General features: G+C 54.7%; 4 protein-coding genes across 4 annotated transcripts; 2 read left to right on the top strand and 2 right to left on the bottom strand.

Moving 5' to 3' along the window:
• Positions 1 to 1,198: 1,198 nt before the first annotated feature.
• On the bottom strand, positions 1,199 to 4,550 carry J7T55_009613 (glycosyl hydrolase family 35; the record flags this gene model as incomplete). The annotated part of the gene is made up of 6 exons (XM_053132690.1): positions 1,199 to 2,932; positions 3,059 to 3,185; positions 3,241 to 3,354; positions 3,440 to 3,572; positions 3,637 to 4,088; positions 4,192 to 4,550. The coding sequence occupies 6 exons, from the start codon at positions 4,548 to 4,550 to the stop codon at positions 1,199 to 1,201; spliced, it is 2,919 nt and encodes a 972-aa protein (XP_052989445.1).
• A 2,620-nt stretch (positions 4,551 to 7,170) lies between these two features.
• On the bottom strand, positions 7,171 to 8,272 carry J7T55_009612 (uncharacterized protein; the record flags this gene model as incomplete). Its single annotated transcript, XM_053132689.1, has 4 exons — positions 7,171 to 7,934; positions 7,995 to 8,042; positions 8,118 to 8,184; positions 8,246 to 8,272. 4 exons carry the CDS (start codon positions 8,270 to 8,272, stop codon positions 7,171 to 7,173), a joined length of 906 nt encoding a protein of 301 aa, XP_052989444.1.
• A 4,001-nt stretch (positions 8,273 to 12,273) lies between these two features.
• J7T55_009611 (uncharacterized protein) lies at positions 12,274 to 15,148 on the top strand (the record flags this gene model as incomplete). Its single annotated transcript, XM_053132688.1, has 3 exons — positions 12,274 to 12,661; positions 12,738 to 14,326; positions 14,378 to 15,148. 3 exons carry the CDS (start codon positions 12,274 to 12,276, stop codon positions 15,146 to 15,148), a joined length of 2,748 nt encoding a protein of 915 aa, XP_052989443.1.
• A 1,647-nt stretch (positions 15,149 to 16,795) lies between these two features.
• J7T55_009610 (cetoacetateligase) lies at positions 16,796 to 19,085 on the top strand (the record flags this gene model as incomplete). Its single annotated transcript, XM_053132687.1, has 3 exons — positions 16,796 to 18,381; positions 18,468 to 18,532; positions 18,649 to 19,085. The coding sequence occupies 3 exons, from the start codon at positions 16,796 to 16,798 to the stop codon at positions 19,083 to 19,085; spliced, it is 2,088 nt and encodes a 695-aa protein (XP_052989442.1).
• Positions 19,086 to 19,232: the final 147 nt, after the last annotated feature.

Here is a 19,232-nt window from a genome sequence, read left to right as displayed (position 1 = left end):
CGCCTGCCTCTGACACGATCCACAGCCGGTTCTCCGGGTAGACGCTGTAGTGAGCTGCCGTTGAGATGCGGGAATTAAGTCCGGCATATACCGAACGAACAATGCCTTGTTTTTAGCGGTTCGTATACATACATAGTACACTGTCTGTGGGCTCTATACTGTGAGGCCTGACACTGTAAATACATCATAATATCTGAATTGTGTCATTTTACTGGCGGGGCTGGCTGCATGCAGGTCAACTTTTTTTTTTCCTCTTCCCCTCACAATGCACCTTCTGCGGGAATTTTCTTTGCTTGTCTTGATTTCCAGGACCTGTTCTCATCTCAACTTCAGGCTTCGAGTAAAAAGCTGATGACGCGGGGCCTGCTGCAGATGCACTGCACTGCATATGCAGAATCACTGCAGAATGTGTCAAAAGTATGGTTGGGAAAAGGCTCAGTCTTGTCCGGCACCCCGCTCCAATCAACCATGACAGGATTGGCCCACACCATGATTAGCAGTCCAGTATTGAATGATGTACTCGAGCCTATCCGACTTTCCCAAAACTCAATGCTTCAAGCTGGACGGGATGTACCCAGCCAAGTCACGCAGCAGCTGCATTGATTGGCAACCATAACAGCCATCCATGCCCTGCTGGTCTGCTTGCTCTTCTTAGCTGACACTCCTCTCTCTGATACTGGGCACTTGCTGTGTGATAAGCCGTGGATTATCTCGTGGGCAGTCGGGTGAGACGTTCTCCTTCAGGAGACTCTGTGGGATAACCTGCTATGCGATGACCTGCTATGGGACAACCTGTCATGGATTGACTTGTTGGGGAATAATTTCCTATGGGATAACCTCCTTGGAATAACCTGTGGGATAGCCTCATCCCGTGGAATAACCTACTGTGGGATAACCTCCTCCTACTGTGGGATAACCTACTGTGGGATAACCTCCTGTGGATCAACCTACTATGGATTAACCTCCTGTGGATTAACCTCCTGTAGAATAAGCTTCAATAGTAGTAGGATAACCTCCTGTGGGAGTCGCGCCGATTGTCGGTTTCTTACTGATATTCCGACCCCAATGTATGGTACATCGTATAATACTGTGACTGATTGATTGGCTTTCGCACTTTTGCAGCAATTCCAAGTACCAGATTATGTGTATTTTCCAAGCCCCAAAGGCTGTTTGTTATATACAGTGCCTCATGTGTTACTCATACATACTCACTCCTGTCCGCCCACCCGGGCTGCAACGCACTCCAATCCCTCGAGAACCCATAGTCTGTCTGGTACAGACCGTAGTTGACGAGCTTGACTTCATCGAGGCGCGCGCCATCGTCTGTCTGTGCCCAGATGCTGACCGCGATGGTGTTGGACCCCTGGTTGTTGATGATGCCAGGCGGCACGGGGAACACAGTCTGTGGGCCGATATGAGGCTCATATTTGCCGTATTGGTATCCGTTTATCCAGAACATAACCCTCGCGACAGTCCCGGCAGGCGAGGAGAAAGACAAGCCGAGGGGTGCGTCAAGGTCGTCCTCGATGTCCAATGTGAAGTTAGAGATGTAGAAGCGAATACCTGAGGTGCTTAGCCCATCGAACGGCGTCGAGGCATCCCACCCGCCGAGTGAGGGGGGGTATGACGACACAGGCGAGAAGCCTGGCAGATGCCAGCCTAGTCGCTCGCCGTATAGGCCGCCTTCATTCATCGGCCCACGGACGGCATCAATGTTTGCGCTGCCACCAGCGTTGCCCTGGATCTTCCAGAGTGTGAAACCGGTGTCGGTAGTCGTCGTGCCTGGCAGCAGCTGCGCGCCGAGGATGCCTCTTGGATTTTCGACACCCTTGGCGGTCGATGTCTGGTCGTGTCCGTGGTAGTCTACAACGACTGTCAAGACGTTGGTACCGTTGCTCTTCTGGAGCGCGGACAGCGGAAGGTCGAGGACTTGAGTCGTGGTTGTGAGCGAGGCATTGCCCGGGTCGCCGCCGATAAGGATGCCGTTCAGCCAGGCGTTCCAGCCAAAAGCTAGGCCACCACTCGCACTAATGTTTACGGATGTGAAGTTGGACCCTAAGAAGTAGCCACGGTATAGCTTCGCGCCGGGATAATACCCGTAGTCAGATGAGAAGAGGACGGGAAGCGTGTACGGCTTGATGGGGGATTGGGTGGAGGTCTTGTTGCAGATGGCCCAGGCGGAATCATCAAAGTCGGCTTGCGCTTCTGGAAGAGAGTCCGCCGAGGTCCACGAGTCCAGAGAAGGCAGTGATACTGAGCGTGCTTCTGTGCCTGGGATATCTGCAGTATATGTACCATAGGCCGTCTGGCTTGTGCTAAGCTCTTGACCGTTCCAAACGATACTCGTGATAGGGGTTGCACCGACAAAAGCCTCCAACGTCGTTGCCACATCGTTGTCGCCCGATATGTGAAGGGCGCCATCGCTAATCGATGCGCTTCTGACGAGGTATGGTCCTAGGACGAACGCCTTCTGGCCGGGGGAGCGGTATACCTCGGGGATTGTTGATGGTGCCCAGAACGTCCATGCGGTTGGTTGGTCCAGGAGATATACCAGTACGTTGTTAGAGAACTTAACAAAGGTTGCCCCTGAACCTTGGACGTACGTGAAAGTCTGACCGCCTGTTGTGCTGTTGGAAGAGCTGAGAGCAGAGCTCCCGTGCACATCGTAAGTGAGGCCTGGCTCGCCCTTGAAGGCGAATTGGCCAGTCTGTCCCTCCTTGAGGTAGAATACTATAGCGTCGGCGTCTTCAAATGTGGCCCAGGTTGCGACATCAGCCGAGGAATATAGCAGGGTATGGCCACCGAAGGCATAATCTGTGACAAAGATACGGCTCTGTCTGCCAAGCAACGAGAGATTTGGCACAGTGACTGCTCCGGAGCTCGTGTTCAATGTAGCCGAAAACGTCACATTCGCAGTAGATTGTGTACTGCTCTGCTGAGCAACAGTGAAAGTGGCACCAGTGTCTGGATTCCCCAGAACCCAAGTAAAAATAGAGCTTGATGATACCTGTTTCGGATCAGTCCCGTGTCGAGTGCTTAGAGACCAAACTGCACTTACTTGATATCCAGTTCCATTGCCCACCATTTCCGTCTTAAGAAGATCTGGAGAGGAGCTTGCGAAAAGGTTCACCAGCTTCGTCTGGAACAGCTTGTCCCATTGTTGGCGAGTCTCCCGGAGCGGAGCACTGTGGTATTTGGATTAATACGCAGTATACCAATATAGAAAGTGGATATACTGACCTGTAGTCGTAACTAGTATATACGACTGGTGCCGCTGAATGCCCCCAATTCGTGCCACCATATGTCATGTAGAAGTTCTGTAGCGTAACCCTTTGGCCAATGTTATTCTTATAGCTACAAAAGGCTGTTAGCGACATAAATTGCCTTGGACAGGCCTGATTGAGCAGACGTGAGGGTCTACAGGTTGCTTCGAACATACTAGACATCTGGGAAGGCTGGGTCGTGCTCAGAAGTACATGTGTCGTAGAAGGAGCCACTCCCCCAAGCGCTGAACCATCCTCCTTGGAATTCTGGCATATACTCGGGCTGGGTATAGCTGTAATTCTGGAACCCTGACGAAACAGTTAGCCTTAACCCTCTGGTGGTAAAGAAGAAGGCCGTTATCTTTCAGCTTACATTGGTAGTATGTCCGCACGACCTTGAATCCGGTTAAGGGATTTGTGCAAGATTGACCTCCGGGATAACTGTCGAGGCCATAGACATTGACAGCCCCTCCAACATCCTGATAGTCCGTGCTCCATGATTGGCCCCTCATACCCTTCTCATTATGTGTGAAAGGGACGACAATGCCGGCGTCGCGGAAAGCTGTCTTGAGCTGTTCCATGTATATGACCAAGGTATTATCCGCCGAATGGACTGACTCCGTGAGTTCATTCTCGACCTGGTTGAGGATCACGGGACCACCGTTGGTGATTTGGTTGGCCGCGATTATTGACCCAATCTTCTGCAGCCAGGGAGTCCAAGCCTGATGGTAGGCCTCATCGCTTGTCCTTAGGTTACCCATACTGCCGTCAGAGCCCCACAGAGCCAAACCGCCTCCATTTGTCTCAGCATTACAGTAAGGTCTTCTGCATGTTAGTTACATATTATGGGGCTCGGCTTGAAGGTTTCTGGGAGGCTCTTGGAGGTATGGAGATGGTGGCATCGCAGCAGGTGCAGTATCGTACTTACCCGGCACGGGCAATGACCCAGAGGCCTGCTTCCTTTGCGTAATCAAATAGCTGTTGGATATCCTTCCCTGGGCTTTCGAAGTCGAAGACTCCCTTGGAAGGAGAGTGGTAAGACCAGAAGAAGTATATGCTCACGGTGTTGAAACCGTTTGCCTTGAATCGGTGAAAGATGTCCAGCCAGAGCTCCGGCACGGGCAACCGCTGGTAATGGAACTCCGCAGAGTTGATAAATGCTCTTGTACCGTTGACTGAGAGACTGTAGGAGTCCCAGGACACAAGATCCGTCAGACCATCGTCGGTGGAAACAACGCTAGATACCCAACCCAAAAGGGTGGTGATGAAGAGGAGCGGCCGCATCATGCCCACCAGACTCCGCGATCAAAGCGGTTGTTGGCGTAGACGACAGATGGATATGCCTGGACGGTAGGCACTCTGAGCTGGTCGCAACCTCAAGAAGAGGCGCACCATTGTATATAACCATAAAGACATGGCCAAATGGTGCAATCTTTAATTACCATGACAGAGTCTGATGATCAGCATGATGGTTCCTCAGTTACATCGCCTCTCGGAGGAGTTACCGAGGACGCGGTATTCCCAGCAATCAAGAGCCAAGCATGCTCGCTTTTTTGTGGCCCTGGCATGTCTAACATGAGCCCAGCAGCCTTTTCGGGGTTGGGTCAACTAGGCTCCTGGAAGAAAATGGGGAAATAACGATTAAGCGAGCCAAATTACACTCTTGATGGAGGCGTCTCGATGCATTGTTACGCCGAATGCGCGGATGGTCAGGCGTGGAAACGGTCGGTCGCCGCTGGGCCGAGCCGTCGAGGAGGGGACGTTGCAGGGATCCCGAAGCTTCGTCACGGCGCTTATTCAATGCCTATGAAAGTGAGGAATCAAAGCTTATTCACGCAAAGGCGCTCGCCCATCCTGTGGCGTCTGAGGAGTGTTTTGGAATATTTGAAAACTCGTTCCTGAAAGCTACTACCCAATAGAACATTGAAGGTCATTCCGTAGGTTATCCCAAGAGGTTCTTCACCCGCAGAAACTGCACATGAAGCGTCCCTGCAAGAAGTTATCCCACAAAAGGGTATCCCATAGAAGAGTGTCCTGCAGATGAGGATCCCACAGGAGGTTATCTTATACAAAGCTATCCCACATGAGATTATCTCATAAAAAAATCCCCCATAGGAAGTTACCATAAACGAGTTTATCCCAAAACAGATTACCTTGAGGAGGTTATCCCATAGGAGGTTATCCCATAGCAGGTTATCCCGTGTGGGGTTATCCCACAGCAGCTTGTTCCACAGGAGATTGTCCCACAGCGGGTTATCCTATAAGAGGCTATCCAACAGGAGGTCATCTATACGGAAACGGTCTAGGGCCGAAGGGAGCGTTTGTAAATATCCTGCGACAGCTATCTCCGTCGAAGATGCCAACGGGCGGGAGTTGGGGAGGAAGCAGGGCCGGGACAGACACGTCCCAGTTTGCGATAAAGCGGACTCGTCTATGAGTCTTTTTAACTCATGCCTTTTGGGAGCAGGCAGCATTTACGTACTGTTCCTTAATCCAGCATGAGGGCTAGACATTGCCGATGGTGCCATGCACTTGCACAGAACACCCTCCTCAGATCCTAGTGCAGCCAAAGACACATGTAATGCCCGAGTATTGCAAAGTTCGCAAGCGAACAACAACTCGAAAATCAAAGGAATTTTCATACGAGTACTGCACATGTGACACTACTAGTATGGAATGAGCCGTCCTTGAGTCCCATTCGCTGCATGCGACCACACCATCCTTATGCCCGACAACGAACGGCTGGCGAATCGCCTCACTGGAAGTGCTGCTGACCGCGAAACAAGGCCTTTTTAGTCTCCGGGCCTATCACGACACTTCCTGACAGGCCACAAAAGGGTCCTTCTCACTAAAGTCAACACTTGATGGGTATACTTTGTCTCGGCTTGAGAATTAGCAGAGCAAGCGCCGGCGAACATTGGACTCATCGTGACATGTCTGTGCAGGCGAGGACTGGATTCCCGCTCTGCCATATTCTCCAGTTCACACACTCTTGTCGGTGGACACACATACGTAGGAGCTGGTCGGCCATTTCCGTGAGGTTCTGTCATTCTTGTGCAAGTCTTGAGAAGCCCGACCGTAATTCCCGTTCTTATCGAAACAACAGCTTTGCGTGGCCCTGAGTCCTGCCCCTGGCAAGCCTGGATACCAGAAAGACCGGTGCTGCCTGTAGGTCCCGTCCCATTCCTCGGAATGTTCTGTGTTGCAGAAACGCACAAAATCATACAAGTGCCCACCCGCCGAGTCCATGCGCCAAAATGGAAACAACACCCGTTCAACACCTCCAACCCATGTTCAGATACAGAAACTCCACTTTGCCCATGTTGAATCCCCGTCCCCGCCCTGAAATGACAACTGCAAATGCGACAACGATTGTCTGCCTCCAAGTGACCTATCTTGCTCCAATAGTCATGACTCCAAGAATGCAAATAATTGCTGCACACTAGTACAGCCTTTCGTATGTCCCCCCCTCCCCTTCAAACACACTAGATTGAAGCCGACCCGGCGGCTCAATGAAAGCACGCCCACTCTCAGGTGGTGAGTGGAGAAAGACTGAAGCCGTTTCCAGAATTGAAGGAGTCCAAAGAGACAGAGCAACTCCAAGGGTATATAGTCTAAGTCGATAGGAAGAGTGAAGACAGTACGATATGAGGACCTCGGAGATATGTGCTGGCAATTCCAGCCACAAAGCTGTGGGGACAAGGTAGGCGGTCGATCGCGGGAAGTCGAGAAGGAACCTTCCAAGTTCTGAGGATGATCTCAAGGAAGAACCGTACGCAGTCCTTTGCCAACCTGGCAACAGTCGGTCACGGCCTCTTCGTATTCCTGTGTCATATCCCTGCCAACAGTGCCCGAGTGGCGCTGCAATCGGAATCCATGTCGGGACCACAGCCACATATCCCACGGACTATGCTGAGTTCGTCACTGGCGGCGGGTCGCGTACTGCAGGTCCCACCACGGATGTGGAAGGCCCATCGTGTGGCTCTCTCGTCGGGTCTGGGGTGACAAGGTTGCCGATTGACGGTGATTTCTCCGATTTCGCTTGTTCTATGTAGGGTCTGGGAAGGACGCGTGCCATCTCTCCAGCAGCCCCGATGCTTCCTCCACCTGTAGACCTCGAATCTGCGGGCCGCGTGGCAGTGTGATATGCTGTCCTCGAACTTGCATGACCAGCGACTGGTGTGCCTGTAGCTGGCGATATTGCTGGCTTCGGGCTGATGGGAACTGGCGTGCTCGTCGGGTAATTAACGGAATTTGCTCGGGCTTGCGCTTCTTTCTCCGCCTTGGAGGGTCTGCCTCGCTTCCGCACGGTGGGATTCGACTGAAAGACACCGTAGCCATTAGAAGGAGATTTAGACTGAAAAACACCGTATCCCTCCACTGCCGGCTGTTTGGGATCCGAGGAAGGTCGCGGCTGAATAGCGCGCGAGGTTGCGACGGGCTGGTGAAGCTGGGGCAACTGCGGCTGAGTCTGAGCTGGAGGCTGCGGCTGAGGAAGGGGAGGAGGCTGTCGCGGTTGATATTGTATGGGAGTCATTGAAGCCACTCGTTTGGGTACGTGTTCGCTGAAGTCGCTCACAGACTTTCTCTTCAGATTTGGCAGACTGGGTAGTTGTAATTCTCTATCCAGCAGTTGCGATGCCGCGCGCATGCACTGGTGCATGTTTCGACCTGTGGCAGAGATGGTCAGGGTCAAATACCACGACTAGGATTCAAAACCGACCTGCTCACCTCCAGGTAGTTGCATTGCAAACCAGTCAGCTTGCAGGTTGTACGTTTCTGGCGGTCGACGTTATTAGCATTGTCGCACATCAAGAACAAAGCTGAGAGCTAGATCAGGAGGGGCGGACTCACTGATAAACTCGACAAGCTGACCAGTCTCAACCTGGCTGGCCTTGATGTATTCTGCGAGCACAAAGCGCTGCTCAAAACAATATTAGACACGGCGGCAGGGCAGGGGACCGGGACTCAGGAGGGTGTACCTTCTCGTCCTCAGTGAAGGCATCCATCATGCAAAACCTATGTGTGAACACAACGAACGAGCGACATTTCAGGTGAAAGGAGAGACGGTGGGGTTGAGGCCCGCAGTGGGAGAAGGGTGTCGATATCACAGGCAGAAGTGCAAGGCAGCTCCCTCAGAGAAGGCGAAAGACGTTGGCCGGCAGGCGAAGGGGCACAGAGAGAAGAAGGAACCGGCACGACATGTAATTGCCGTAATGCCCCCAAAACGAGGCCGCCGAATAAGAACGAGTGATTGGCGAGGGGCTTGAGAAACGAAGTCGACTAGAGAGAATGCGCCCCCTGGGTCAGTGGGACAGGTAGGCGCGAGCAGGCGAGCAAGCGCGCGTCTGATGAGGGTGCTGTCGGAGGAGAGTTGAGAGGCCTAGAGAAACGGCTGCAGTGACCTGGGCAAATGCAGAAGCATGAGCCGAGATTTGGTTACACAGAGTTGCGGTTGGACCCCTGCTTGCTACCTGCGCCTGGCTGGCCCCAGGTCGTAGAAAAAAAGCTTTCCTAGGTCTTCCTGGCGCTGTGGTCCGTCCGCCTCCGGGAGCAAAGTAGTGCTGTCCTGGTCGGTTCTGTGCCGTACGATGCCGTGCCGTGTCCCGTGGTCCGCGGGGCCGTGGTCTGTGGTCGAGGTCCAGTCGTCGATGTCGAAGATATGGCGGCCGGACAAGGTTAGAGAGACACGGGCGAGGCTGACCTGATATGTCTCTTTTGCTGGGTACCTGGCTCTTATGGCTGGCCGGAAAGGCAAAAGGCAGCAGCAGAAGCAGCGAGGCGTAGGCAATCACCCTGCAATGCAGGGGGGAGACACAGCATGCGCCCTGCCTGAGCACCGTGACTACCCAGGGTAGTAGAGAAAGTCCAGTGCAGATGGAATGAATGTCTACTTGCGAGCCTAGGCCCAGGCCAGTCGGGTGGGATCCAGTCGGTCGCTCGCTCGCTCGCTTGGTTGATGGTTCACTGAAGTGACTCAGTTCCACGGGGTGGTTGGGAGGCCGCTCAGGAGCAGCTGTGATTGATTGATTGATTGCCTGCTCGTAAATCGAAGGAGTGAGAAATATGCCCACGGGCCGTGTGAAATGAGATGTGGGCTGGGGGTGGATGTTCCAATATTTGGTCGGTGCAAGGATCGCGAGTGATTATCCTCGACTTCGACTTCGCCGGTGTGAATCTCGAATGTTGCACAATTTGTCCAACGAAGATATGAGCTGGGGTGTTCATAATTCGAGGACGCCCAATTCCAGTTTGGGCAATTTCCCCAAATCCAGAAGGAAGGAAACGAAACGAGACGAGCCACGACGCTCGGTCCAGCCTTTTCCTTGCTTCGCGTGACGGAGATAAAAAACAGCGGCCAGGGTGTGTCGGTGGTCGAGGCTGAGATCGTCGCCCCAGTTTCCAGTCCCTTCTTCTCTCGTCCCTCCCTCGCCATCCACATCAGCACAATATGCGCCGCCTCTGCCTGTCATCTTTTTCCCCAGAATCTCACTCATGCCATGACACGATATCCACTCGCATCGGAACTGAGATCGAAACCGAAATCGGGACCAGGCATGCAGCTAGCACCCGGCCCTGCTGCAGGAGATCTAATGCGGTATCAGGGCTCGAGATGCTAGACAGGTCTCTCTCTGTGTGTGTCTCTGCTTTGGCTGCACGCACGTCGCATCCGTGCTGGCATCGCATCACTGACTGCAGATTGTTGCGCCCCGCAGGCCAATGGGCTCTGTCCCAGCCCACCCGCGGGGGCACCTGATACCCCCTTCACCAGCACTCACCGTCTGTCTGGCTGGCCTTTGCGGTGCCCCGTGTTAGCTGAAAGTCATCACACATTCAGTGCTCACCAGCGGCACTAAAAGTCTCCAGAATGACGAACCAAGCTGGGCGTCATCTTGGACGTTGCCCTCCCTGGGAATGGCAACTCACGAGATAGGCGTGCGGCCGACGCCTTACAAGCGACTTGCGGTCCAATCAGACTTTCGTCCTCAGACAAGGCCGTCTTTCGTAAGCCAGGCCCGGTGGGACAGGATTTCTCTCTGCCACCGCGCTGCAGCATCTCAGTGGTTGTCCGTCACAGACGGCGCACACCAATGAGAGCCGTCAGGCTGGCCGTCGATGATCATGGCTGCTTGAGCACAAGCCAGCAGTTCTTGTGGTAGGACTGAGCCGCATGCATGGCTCGACTGCGAACAAAGAAGTTGACTCTGCACTCTGCACTCTGCAAATGAACTGCTGCTTGCCTGGGCCCGGTCGATGTGGGAACACACCAGGTTGATATCTTTTATCCTTGATGCTCACCGCTCCGTGCTCCCGACCAAGGTTCTCCACCCTATATCCGACCGGTCAACCTGTCTGCACAATGCGTTGGCATTGTAGCCGGCCACGACAGAAGCTTCCGTTCTACTATCTCATCCGGCGCTTCAGCCGACCTACCGTCTCTGCGTGCAGTTGCGTGTGGCCATCCTCCAGCCGCCACGTCAGTAGACTTGCTTTTCCCCGCCAGGAAGCTGGCAAACACTATCTCTCAGCAGACACTCTCGATGGTAACAAACACGGCACGCTATGTTCTTGCTGCTACCATCACTGGTCACGAGCACCGCTAGTCTGCATCATTGCGCAGACTTCTCCACGATGGATGAATGAACGACTTCACTGAATCATCAGGTCAGTCTCCAAGGTATTTCCATTGTTAAGCCTGTGGCCATGCCTCTGCCACCAGCAGATCCCTCGAGGGCAGGGTGGATGTCTGTCTGCGAAGCAAACAACCCACAGTAATACCATGCACAATCATAACATCATAGTGGCCTGAAAATTGCTATACTACACGTATCTGCTGCTACAGCAAGCCTTCGGACTGAGCTATGTGCGATTGAGAGGGGACGGTCTTGGTCTAATGTGATTCTAGTGTTCCTTTGAATGGAGACACTCAAGGAAGGCCACCAGTCACCTCGCAAGTGCTCCTTGACTGACAGCCAACAAGGTACGAAGGTCTGATATACTAGACCTGGGTCATGCTATTATTATGCTCTGTGTACTCCGGATTTCAAAACAAAAACAGAGCTTCACCACTCTGGTGCCCTATCCATTTGCTGTCGATGACTGATTCTAATTCAGCCAGGTCGGGGTGTTGCGCTGGAGTTGTGTGATTGATAAGCTTTGTCCCTGGCGACAAGGGACACTGCTTGAATCTTCATTTGGTATAAGAACTTGATGTTTGTGTGAAGCTATTCACAACACATTCAATACAAGAATACAAGCATCATGAGGCCATCAACCAAGAGCAAATTGAGATGCGCTCCTGGATTGCGGGCTACCCCAATCTCCTGGTACTGACCCCCCCTCCCCGCTCATCCACGCCCCTCCGCACTTTTTTCCGCGCTATCGGGCAGTCGGGGCGGCACACTTAAGTCCGGCAGGCACTGATTGGGGCCCTGCTGCAACATCGACGAGTGAATGCAGGGATCCGTCAATGCTTTAGGACTGGTGATCTTCTGCGACTTGCGCCAGTAAGAGCCGACCTGAACCTTTCCACCATCCAGACCCGCACTCTTTGCGACCAACAGACCAAAACCCAGGTTGCGATTGTAATCATCCGCCACGGCATACACACAGAGAATTGAATTTCAGAACTCGGAAACAGTCGCAGACAACGGGTTCTGAAGCCAGGACCTGCCATGTCGAAGATACTGGGCCACCAAGTCCGATAGCGAACCCTGCCGTCTCGTCTCTGGTCTCTCTGGTCTCTGCTTAGCCTCGACCATTCCCTTTCCTCTCCCACTTCCCCGTCTGCGGTTCGCCTTTGCAATTCGCCTTCGGCCTCCGGTCCTGCTCCTGCTCCAGCATTCTTTTCTCTGCATCGCACGTACGCGTACACGTCTATGGACCGCGCCAGCATTCACCGACTCGCCCTTGCACCCTCGCGCCCGTCCCCTTGCCACATTAATCCACGTCTGAGTCGCAACCACGTACTGCCACTGTAGGACTCTTAGAGCTCGCCCGAGCAGACAGGATGGACGCGGAGGATCGCAAGGCAGATGCGTCTCCAGCCGTCAAGATGGAGGACGGTCTGAGGGAGAACATGTCGGCTTTCAAGACGAGGCGCAGTGCTTCTACCTCCCCCAACGAGTCGAAGCCCTCGAGATCCTCGAGTCTGTCGCCAGGAGCAAAGGCAGACAACGAGAGCACCTCGACACCCGAAAACGATCCTGCGCCCAAACTCTCGAGAAAACATTCCTCCAAAGCCGTCACTCGTACACCGCCCCTGTTCAGCCACCTTCCAGATGTCACAGAAGAGTCCATGGCGGCCTTTCAGGTCATCCCCGACTGCCTGTACGGGGCGAAACACATGGGGTCGTCAGAACATGATGCGTTGGATTGTGATTGCGCCGAAGAATGGCGTAAGTTCCCCCTCATCAAGCCTGCACTGTCGTCGACCTCATTCATTAGGCCTTTGTTTTTGACCTCTGTGAACAGACAATGGCCAGAACCACGCCTGTGGTGAAGACTCTGACTGCATCAATCGAGCGACCAAGATGGAGTGTGTTGATGGCGACTGCAACTGCGGCTCCGGCTGCCAGAATCAGCGCTTCCAGCGCAAACAATTTGCACGTGTTTCTGTCATCAAGACTGAGAAGAAGGGCTTCGGCCTCAGGGCCGATGTCGACCTGCAGCCCAATGATTTCGTGTTCGAGTACATTGGTGAAGTCATCAACGAGCCTACTTTCCGACGAAGAATGATGCAGTATGATCAAGAAGGTATCAAGCATTTCTATTTCATGTCGCTGACGAGGACTGAATTTGTCGACGCCACCAAAAAGGGCAACCTGGGGCGGTTCTGCAATCACTCCTGCAACCCAAACTGCTACGTGGACAAGTGGGTGGTTGGTGAAAAATTGCGCATGGGCATTTTCACCGGCCGTGCAGTCAAGGCCGGCGAAGAACTGGTCTTCAACTACAACGTGGACCGCTACGGCGCTGACCCGCAGCCCTGCTACTGTGGTGAGCCAAATTGCACAGGGTTCATTGGCGGCAAGACCCAGACAGAGCGTGCCACCAAATTGCCCCTTGCGACCATTGAGGCGCTGGGTATCGACGATGGCGACAGCTGGGATACCACTGTCGCGAAGAAACCCCGCAAAAAGAAGCCCACCGAGGACGAGGAAGAGTACGTCAATAGCGTGCAGCTTCGTGGCCTCGATGAGAGCGGTGTCACTAAGGTCATGGCCGCCCTGATGCAGTGCAAGGAAAAATGGATTGCCGTCAAATTGCTACAGCGCATTCAGAACGCCGACGATGACCGGGTTCGCAACAGGGTTGTGCAGATGCACGGCTACCAGATCCTCAAAACGACGCTCAACGCCTTCAGAGATGACAACAACATTGTTCTACAGATTCTCGACATACTTTACAAGTTTCCACGGTTGACGAGGAATAAGATTGCCGATTCCAACATTGAGGCAGTGGTTGAGAGTCTCACCCCATCGGAACATGAGGAGGTGGCGGCCGAATCGAAGCGCCTACTGGAAGAGTGGAGCAAATTGGAGACGGCTTACCGGATTCCTCGAAGGAAATTTGACCCCGCCGCCCAGCCCGCCAACTCTTTCGAGGAACGCCGAAAGCACGACCACAAGGAAGAGACACAGTCGAAGCCGGTCATCGCGCCTGGAGTAGTAATTCCAAAGGGCCCGAAGAGCAACATCCCACAGCGAAATGCAGCATACTTTGCTCCGCGGCCGCGACGGGTATTCCCAACCGGCAATGCTCTGCCACAAGGTTGGTTTATGGCCAAAGACGCGGAGGGGAAGGTGTATTACTACTCCCAAGGCGGGACCGTGACCTGGCAACGCCCAACTGTGCCGGCCCAGGCGGCCAAGGTGCCTTCGAAGAAGCAACAACACGATCAGGCGGTCATGGATATCATTGAGAACCTCAGCAAGGAGCCTACGCCTAAGCCCTCTGCCTCACTAACCCCACAGCGACAGAGCACTCCCGTCCCAGATGTCAAGAAGGAAAAGTGGCGTTCTCTGCCGGTCGAAAAGCAGATGAAGATCTATGAGAACACGGTACGTCTATCACTTCGCCGCCCTGACCCTGTCAACTGACATGCAGTCAAGCTCTTCCCACACATCAAGCCTGTCGTGGATAGGTTCCGCCACAAGTTACCCAAAGAGGAACTTAAGAGGTTCGCCAAAGACGTCAGCAAGAAGCTGGTGGCTTCAGACTACAAGAACAAACGCGTAGAAGACCCTACCAGTATCACTGAGAAACAGGAGAAGAAGATCCGCAAATTCGTGAAAGAATTCTTCGACCGTGCAGTACAAAAGTACCACGAGCTCGAAAAGCGGAAGAAGGCAGAACGTGCAGCGGGACCGAGCCACGAAAAGACGAAGGAGCCGAATAGCGAAGCCATCGCATCTGTGGAAACGCCAGGCACCACCGAGCCTGCTGGTGACGAACTCCCTGTCCTTAGTGACGCCGAAGACGGCGCAACAGGTTCTCCGGAGCGCAAGCGAAAGCGAGACGAAGATGATCTCCTAGATGCTAGTCTCACTCCTGATGAGCCACCGTCGGTGAAGCGTCTGAAGGACGATGACACGATGGAGGATTCAAGCCCGCCGCCGCCGCCGCCACCCCCAGAGGAGGCGATGGATGTTGACATGACCCCGACTCAGGTAGCAGAACTCTCATGCGAGCAGGAACAAGCTCAACGGCTTGCCGACGAAGCTGAGCAGGATAGGCTCCGCCAGGAACAGGACCTGCAGCGTGAAAATGAGGAAGCAGAGAAGTGGTTTGAGATGGAACAGAAGAGCCAGCAAGTGGCCGCGACTAACGGAGTCTTGTCTGAGGGCGCCAGCGTGAATGGGACATCGCCAACCGCAGAGTGAGGCGATGGCTCCCATGAGGAGGCCATGAAGCGTGAAAATGAGGGGTTGAAGCAACAGGTTTTGGAGCAGTAATGACAGCTGGTGGGTCCACCCGTGGTGAGGGTTGGACAACAAGGAGGATAGCACACGTGCAAACAAAAGAGAGAGAGCTGCCCACTTGCTTTCCCCCCGGTTGGTGCTAGATACGTCTATCCTGAGATATTCAGGGACACCAGTCAAGAGGGGCTGTACGATCGCAATCTCATTTCTTGCAGCAGCATTATTAGGCTCGCTTGGTGTTTATCACGGAAGGGCTGTTCGGATCCGACGCTATTGTATATACGCCGGTGTCATTGTGCAAGAAGAAACGCGGATGGTCAGTGTTCACGGACCAGGGCAGGGCTGGCAGGGCGGCCAAGGTGTGGACAAATTCTCGAGGGTTGAGGGAGCAGCCGCCTGTTCTACGGAGTTATAATGGAAAGTCATGATACCAGCGCATCTGCATTTGGAGACGGCGTGCCTCAAGGGGATTTTGCACTTTTGGAACCGGCGTTTTCGGGGGGTTGTGAAGGTCACCACCCCCCTTTTGGACTCGGGGCGGGATCAACAGCACTGGGCGGGCGCCAGGGTCGCGTGGAAACAGAAGGCCGATCGAGGATGCTGGCGCACAGGCACTGCACACTGCGCGGCACATACAGCCAGGCTTTCGAAGGGTGCATCGGGGAGGCTCTCAAGCAGCTCCGCTCCTGCTAATGACTGCATCAACCTGCTGTACCCCGAGGGGGCCAGCCCAGCTTGCAGTCGGGATGAAGATGAGGGCGAAGGGACTGGGAGGGGGGGTCTGGGAAAGGAGTCTGCGCGACGCCTCCTGGCCTTGCAGGGGGACCCCCCCCTTCCATCTTCCCCGAGGCAATCATGCCTCTTTCAAGCTCTTGGGGAAAGCCCAACAAAATAGATCAATTACAGATCACATTCTACATGTTGATTCCCACCTGCCTTCATGGAGATTATTGGGCAGTATGTCTGACCCTTGACAGCCTTTGAGAGCATTGTGTACGCAGATTGTAGATGCCAGAATTAGTGTGACTGCCCACATTTACTTCCTATACTAGATAGAACATCTGTGTGAAGAGCGTCCGATGGGATAGTCTGCAAGGCATTGCAGAAGCAACAACAATATCTGACGAGGTCTCCCATTGTCCTCTTCTGCAATCTTCAATTACCCACGCGAGCTTAGAGGTCCCAGCTCAATTAGACATGACCTATTTTATGTGAGGTTCTTATTTCATGAGTGTCCTGTCCGGATGGGATAAGAACCCATCCAGCTGCTGCCCACCCTCTTACCAGAGTGGGTTGGTCCCCAACAGCACAACTCGGTCGTATAGCGACATGATCTCCGAATTGCTCCTTCAGTTTTCAGTCTCTTCCGAGGCTCCTTTTTTTATTGCAATGAAAGGGATGTCAGCTACGGTGTGAGACGGGTATCGTCGGCGGCTCGGACAACCTCAATCCCAGAATGTCCACCCCCACCGGGAGGGTCCGGGCTCCACGGACTATCTCTCAACTCACCTCGTCCATTCACCTTTATGAACCCCCATCTTACCTCGCCTGCTATCCTCCTCTTCCACCACCTGGTGCCCTATTCAGTCTAGGTCTCCAGACTCCGGCATGACAGACTCCCCAAACGAATATGTAGATCCGGAGGGGGGTGCTCCCATTCTGTGGAAACACCCCAGCCCCTTCGACACACAGCTCGCCCGGTTCATGCGCCATGTCAGCCGCAAGTATGAGATCAAGCTGGAGACATACCCCATGCTGTACCAGTGGTCGATCGACAACACCGCCGAGTTCTGGGGGGAGGCGTGGGAGTTCTGCGGCGTCACCTGCTCTCACCCGTACGATGCCGTGCTGCCGGGCGGCGGTGGGGCGGCCATGTTCCCCCGGCCGGACTTCTTCTCGGGCGCGCGCCTCAACTTTGCCGAGAACTTGCTCTTCCCGGCCAACGTGGACGTGGACGCCTCCGGGGTTGCCGTCATCACCGCTACGGAGAGATCCGGCGACGTCGTCGAGACCTCGTGGGCGGAGCTGAGGGAAGCCGTTCGCCGCTGCGCCAACGCGCTACGGGCCGCGGGGCTGAAGCAGGGCGATGTCGTGGCGGGCTACGTGTCCAACCATGTTCAGGCATTAGTTGCTATGCTGGCCGCTGCATCAATCGGGGCCGTCTGGTCGGGAATCAGCCCCGACAACGGCGTCTCGGCCGTGCTTGACCGGCTGGCGCAGCTCGGGCCGAAGGTGCTGTTCGCGGACGACGGGATGGTCTACAACGGCAAGGAGTGGTCGAGCACGGCAAAGACGTCGGAGATAGTGTCGGAGCTCACCAAGAAGGGGCTCGAGCTGGTCATAGTTATCAGAAATCTCCCGGACGGGGACCTCGGGCTCGAGGACCTGAGGGGCAAGGTCGCGAGGGTGGAGGAGTACGAGAGCTTCCTCGGCAGCTCATCAGACGATCAACTCCGTTTCGAGCAGCTGCCGCCCTCACACCCTCTGTATATCCTCTTCTCCTCGGGAACGACCGGCTTGCCCAAGGCTATCATTCATACCGCCGCTGGGACACTCATACAGCACAAGAAGGAGCACTTCCTTCACTGCTCCGTTTCGCCGGCGTCCCGGATGCTCTACTACACCACCACGAGCTGGATGATGTGGCACTGGAGTGTCTCCGCCCTGGCGGTTGGTGCCTCCCTCGTCCTGTACTCGGGCTCGCCCTTCAGGCCCCACGGGTACTCCTCAATACCAAAGCTCCTCTCTGAGCTGCGGGTCACACACTTTGGCACAAGCGCCGCATACCTGGTAGCCCTGGAGGCCAACAACGTCCGCCCCGTCGACGACCCATCTCTGGACCTCAGCCACCTCGAGGCCATCTACTCGACCGCGTCGCCCCTGCCCCCCTCGACCTTCAGCTTCGTCTACGAGGCCTTCCCCAAGACGATCAACCTGGGCTCCATCACCGGCGGCACCGACATCATCTCGCTGTTCGGCGCCCCTTGCCCGCTGGTGCCCGTCCGCGTGGGCGAGATCCAGTGCGCCGGGCTGGGGATGGCCATCAAGGTTGTGGACAGCACCTCCGCGGCCGACGATCCCAGGCCTGTGGACCCTCCCGATGCGCCTGGGGATCTGGTCTGCGTGAAGCCGTTCCCGTGCCAGCCGTTGACGTTTTACGGGGAGAATGGTAACGAGAAGTACCGTTCTGCCTAGTAAGTCTTCTCCTGGCTGTTTTCGCACCCAGATACCACTTTGCCTGTCCACATCAAACCTATACTCACAAGCTAACAATTCCCAGCTTTGAACGCTTTCCAGGAATATGGCATCACGGTGATTTTATCCAAATCACCTCAACCGGCGGCCGTGAGTACATCAATCTTCTCAGCACCGTGCCATTTTACTATCATGCCCCTTGTACCACCTAAACCTATCACTCCGTATCCCGTCGCCAAAACTCTAACACACTTCGCCTCCCAAAGTGAAAATGCTCGGAAGGAGCGACGGCGTCCTCAAGCCCGCAGGCGTCCGCTTCGGCTCGGCCGAGATCTACAACATCCTGACCAAGTTCTTCGCGGCCGAGGTCGAGGACTCGGTGTGCGTGGGCCGGCGGCGGCCGGACGTCGACAAGGACGAGACGGTCTGCCTCTTCGTCGTGATGGCGCCGGGCAAGGCCTTCGCGAAGGGCGACACGGACGCGCGGATCCGCGCCGTCATCAAGGCCCAGCTCAGCCCGCGCCACGTCCCCGCCGTCGTCGAGGAGTGCGGCCCCGCGGGTGTCCCCAAGACGGGCAATGGCAAGAAGATCGAGGTCGCTGTCAAGCAGATCCTCTCCGGTATGGAGGTTAAGACGAATGCCAGTGTTGCGAATCCGGAGGCGTTGGAGTGGTTCAGGAGGTGGGCCGAGGAGCACCCTTGATCAACGTACCTCTGTTTCCGTTGGGCGAGGAAAAACAAAGAAATAAAGGGGAGAGGCGTTGGTCACTCACATTGCAAAAACGAGGTGCGGTAAAATCGGAAGCAGGGTCATCGGTGGCTTAGATTCTGTTGATATTCACTGTCTAGA

Source organism: Diaporthe amygdali, assembly GCF_026229845.1.
Source record: "Diaporthe amygdali strain CAA958 chromosome Unknown NODE_32_length_550834_cov_65_698784, whole genome shotgun sequence".
Taxonomy (NCBI): Eukaryota; Fungi; Ascomycota; class Sordariomycetes; order Diaporthales; family Diaporthaceae; genus Diaporthe; species Diaporthe amygdali.
This window is presented reverse-complemented; position numbering and strand designations above follow the sequence as displayed.